The sequence below is a fragment of the Microtus ochrogaster genome, assembly GCF_000317375.1.
Source record: "Microtus ochrogaster isolate Prairie Vole_2 chromosome 6 unlocalized genomic scaffold, MicOch1.0 chr6_random_2, whole genome shotgun sequence".
Classification (NCBI taxonomy): domain Eukaryota; kingdom Metazoa; phylum Chordata; class Mammalia; order Rodentia; family Cricetidae; genus Microtus; species Microtus ochrogaster.
The window spans coordinates 10,650,781-10,655,809 of NW_004949095.1; the positions used below are offsets into that span (position 1 = coordinate 10,650,781).

General features: G+C 40.9%; 1 protein-coding gene across 1 annotated transcript in view; it reads left to right on the forward strand.

Annotated features, from left to right (window-relative positions):
- The window catches only part of Tnfsf4 (TNF superfamily member 4), a 20,678-nt gene extending 18,471 nt beyond the window's left edge, over nt 1-2,207 (forward strand). Inside the window, exon 3 of the mRNA XM_005363954.2 lies at nt 1,852-2,207. Within this exon, the coding sequence (XP_005364011.2) occupies nt 1,852-2,207 (356 nt within the window). The remainder of the gene's footprint in view (nt 1-1,851) is intronic.
- Nucleotides 2,208-5,029: the final 2,822 nt, after the last annotated feature.

Genomic DNA, 5,029 nt, shown 5'->3' on the forward strand with positions numbered 1-5,029 from the left:
TTCTTCTTCTTCTTCTTCTTCTTCTTCTTCTTCTTCTTCTTCTTCTTCTTCTTCTTCTTCTTCTTCTTCTTCTTCCCCTCTCTCTTTCTTTTTGGCGTGATGAACTGTACTCAGGTCACCTTGTGCAGCAGATAGCTTACTGACTGAGCTGTCTCCACAGTCTCATGCCCATGCTTTCCCTAGGCTCTTTTCTGTGGTATCTTAACTTTCCTAGAAGACAGGATCTGCCATTTCCTTTAGGCAAGTGTTACATCCCCTAAATTGTTGGAGTCTGAATATTTTTTCAGGGGAAAAGAAGGGATTAGTGACCAATACAGTTCCCGTCTCTGTGCTTAATGTGCCATTCTACTCTTCCCAGACAAGTTTTTTGGGTAGGAATTTTATTTTGTTTTCATCTAAGAATTCTAAGGCTATATGACTGAAAGACTCCTGACAGTTCTATTCTACTCTAATATCATAGTGAGAGCTATGTGTGTGTGTGGGGGGGGGGGTAGCTATACGAAGAAAACACTGATATTTTGATCAAGAGCGTATCGTTTGTGTCCTTGAAACTGCCACTGGAAGTTTCTATATGAGTTATCAAGTATTTATTGAGTTCTCCAAGCTGAATGGGAAGTACATTTTGTCTTAATAAGTCATTCTTATTTTTGATTCAAAGTACAGCTCCCGGGTCTGGTACAAAGTAAGAATTATTGAGCTGGGGTCTACACTGGGGGCCTGTTGTTTCCTATCATCAAGGAGCATGAGCCAGAGTAGGTATATAAGATGTAGTTGGTTAGCCCTTCAAGATAATATTCAGGCTGAAGCAGAGCTATGAGAAACTTAGGCTTTGGAGCTTGTGTAGTGCGAATTTTAGTTGGTCTTCATAATAAAAACCTGGAGTCAGATAAGGGGTTAGTACTGAAAGATCAGAGCAGCAAGACACTGGTTCTGACCTCTGCTGAAACTCAGACCAAAAAGACGATCCTGTCCCTATGAATCCTCAGACTGAATGCTTGCTCCTCGAGACCTCAGATTGAATCTACTTTTTTATTTATGTTGATATCCCCCCCTTTTCTTTTCAGAGTAGACTCAATAATCTACCTTTATCATATCTAGGCTTACTTCTGGAGAGGCCTGGCAAAAAGCTACCAAAGCTGTTGCTTGTCCTGTTCTCTCTTTCTCGTCCTCTCTCTCTTCTTCCTCCTTTTCTTTCTCTGTGGCAGTGACTCTTTCCAAGCTACCTTCCAGGAAATGCTGGTTATAGGAGATAGAAGGAAGAAGCAAGGAACATGGCTGTGTCCCCGGGCTCCCTGTTTCATGGGACTGAGCCCACTTTGATCCCACAAGCACCTGTGCTTGGCTGTATTTCTAAGCTTATTTGACTGCTGGCAAAGACCACTAGACATGCTGTCAGTGAGTCTGATTACTGGTGCTATATAGAAAAATCTGTATTTCATGGTCGGATGGGAAGGCGTAGGAAATGGTTAAGTGTAGTTGCTTTGAGAGCTAATTAAGAGCTGGCAGGACCATGGCAATGAAGGCGCTGTTGTCCCACTGCTAACCTTTGCTGTAGTCTATCCACTCAACTGGAAAGTAAACACTGAAGAGGCCAGCATTTCTTGTTTTTAAAAAATCAGGGAAAATCAAAACCTGTCTTTCCTGCTACATGTCTGAGGTGACAATGGCTGCAACCTCTCTACTTTGTGCACGGGTACAGCAAGTTCCAGACATTGGTACACCACAGTGCTTCCTTGCTTTCTTTCCAAAATCTCCGTCCCTGTTAGTTTTCTCTTCACCTGATCTAGCTGTACTGGAAGGTTCTTTTCTCATATTTTGCTTAGGAATAATCTTGTTTTCAATTCTTTTTAGGATGTGAGAATGGGAGACTATTCATCAGCCTACCCAGGAATGAGTATCAAACCATGGAGGTGAAGAACAACTCAATTGTCATCACCTGTGATGGGCTTTATCTCATCTACCTGAAGGGCTCTTTTTTCCAGGAGGTCAAGATCAACCTTCATTTCCGAAAGGGTCGAAGTTCCATCTCTATGCCTATGATGAACAAGGGTCAAAGGGTTGACTTCACTTTGGTAGCCTCTTTGGGCTTCAAAGATATAGTTTACTTGACTATAAATGCTTCTGATACTTCCTGTGAAAACCTCCAGATAAATGATGGGGAATTGTTTCTTGTCCTGCTAACACCTGGTGGATTCTGTGCCCCTTGAAGATCTTATAGTAACACCATGAACCAGATGCCACTGTGAATTCCACTCCACGGGTGGGCAGGACACAGATTTCTTCTTGGGAGAGATGAGTCCATCCAGTTCAACTGTAGATGTGACCAAATGCAGATCCTACCCCACTTACACTCAGGGATATTTAAAACCTGTCCTGCATGACAGTTGACCTCACAATCCCATGATTGCCTTGAGCCTACTAAGAGACCTTCTGGGAATGAGAAAATAAACGTCTCTTCAAGATGCATTGTTTCTGCTGGTCAGAAGATTATTGTAAAAAACTTTTGTCACTGAAAACCACACTTGGCTACTATTTTCTAGACTTTGGGCATTGTCAAAAGAAAGAGCAAGGAATTGGGGGGGGGGCTATGATTCTGGAAAAGGGCCGTGTCCACCAACCAGTAACAAGTGAAGTGCCCTCTCCAAGGCTAAAGTGATTAATGTTTACATGTTGCCTAAAGCCCTCTCTCATTTCATGGGAGCTCAGAAGGAAGAGCACCCTGTGGAAACCAGGACTGGAAGACAGCTGTTTAAGTGACACTCTGGGACTCTTGCTATTGCATTTCTTTCTTGGCCTCCAAACACATATAATAGAAAACTCCCTTGGAAGAACTCTCCTGCGTCTATGATTCCACCCAAAAAACCTCATTAATGATGGACTAGTTCACCTCTAAGGTTATTTTTATTATACAGAATAATAGTGAACTGGATGTCTCAGGATTTTACAGTCTGAGGACTGGTTTATAAGTTCTCTCTTTCAAAACGTCCATATAAATTTTTGATAAATTTTTACATTGTAGTATTTTCTGGCCATTTTCAATAGCAGATACAACACATCACAAAATCTCTGTAGATGATTCTGTAGCCCCCTAAGGATTACACTGTGTTACAACAAAGCAACTATCTCTTGAACCTCCAGGAAGTTTGAAGTCTATTAATCTTTGTACTAAGTAAGCTAGCTCAGTTATATTTGGATTTGTTTGTCTGATAATTTTATATTTTCTCTTAATTTCTATCTATAATTATATTCCCACTCTGTTTCAATCTGTTATGAAAAGAAGTTGAATAAAAAGGCTACATAAAAGAGTTTGAGCATCAGATAACCATAGGTATTACTACTGGAAAGCCTGCTGTGGGCCACACATTGGGCTGAATGTTTTACATGAGTTACTTGGGGTAAAATATTCTGTGATCTTTGTCTTGGTGACTCAGGAGATTTGTGTGTGTGTGTGTGTGTGTGTGTGTGTGTGTTCAGTTTTGGTTATTGACTATGTTTTGTAAAGTTGTTCTTACCTAATAAGTGACAATTGAAAACACAATTGTTTATAACTATGGGTTAATATTTAAGAAAATGCATGTTTTTCTTTTTAAGTTTGGGATTTAAGTCTGTCTATTTTTATGGATGTGCAGTGCACAGGCCTAGTCTAAGCATCACTGTTCTGTTGGTTGTTGTCTTGAGTGCCATGGCCTCTGCTCTGGAACCTCCATCCCCTGGAGCACACCTGGCCTGCTCCTTTTGTGCTGGCTTCTGTTAACTACTCTGGGATATTGTGAGCATGTGCCAGACTCAGTCACCTACCTGCCTCCATGTGTGGTCTGTGTCTCAGTTCTCTTATGAATTCCTCCAAAGGAACAATTAATCCTGTACTTTACACAAAGAAGACATTCATGGAATGGGAACTGAGTGAGAAAACAGGAGCCAGGAAATCTAAATTTGACACAGTCGCAAAGCAAGTGACCGTGGAGAAATGGCATTCTATTTCTGCATTCTGCTTTCCCTTAGTAACCTGACCAAAAAAAAAAAAAAAAAACATGAAATGTTTAACAGTTTGGAACATTATGTTCATAACATTAGCCTAGGATATCCCACATGCTAAATGTCTCTGTGCTGGGTAACTTTCTCTTTGACTGAATGGAAGCTGGGAATTTTGTGGGGGGTTGGTTTTTGTTCTTTGTTCTTTTGTCTGCTCTTTGCAAGCTACATATTCTCCCTTAGGCTTCTTGATAACTCCATCCCGAAAAGTTACCCACGGTTATCTAATGGCATTGTTTACAGGATGATATAGGGAGGAATCTTTTTTTCTTAATGAAGGTAAAAAAATTCCTTTAATTTTTAAGATATTAACTGTAACTACACACTGTATTAAGTCAGTTTTGGAATGTCGATCATAATATGTTCTTAAGCTTATCAGGTAGTTTCCTGGTTTTAAGCCATAATTTTGTATTCAGTGCATTCCTGACTCTCAGAGAGTATAAATGTTAATGTTAACAATATAGATAATAATACTGTTGGTGTTTACATGGATAAAATAAAAGACCTTAGAATCCACTGATGCTTAGAGTGTTGTTTTTCTTTGTGTTTCGTTTCAACATATCCTGATTAGTTAATTTTTCATAAGCACAAGGAGGAGGCAAGCTTTCTGGCTTCCTTACCTGCTTCTGTCCAGGGGATGGCTGAGCTGGAAGTCAGGGCCCTTGCTCACAGTTCAAGGTTTCTGGCTATGCAGGGTCCTTTCAAGCATACAGGGGCATACAGGGCTTTTCATCTCATGTCTAGCCATGGATAATCTGAGAATGAGGTCCCCTCTGCCTGGTAGCAATGACTTGCTGTCTCAAAAGGAGGTCACAAGTATGAGTGGCTTTTGTGACATAGTATGGCCACAGGAATCTTGGTGCCACCTTGATATTTATGACTGTCTCTTCCCTAAGTGCTCTTTAGCCTTAGCTTCTTTGGACTCCCCTTCCCTTCCCCTTTTCTCTTTCTTTTTCTTCTTCCCTCTCCTCCCTTCCCTCCCCCTCCTCCCTTCCCT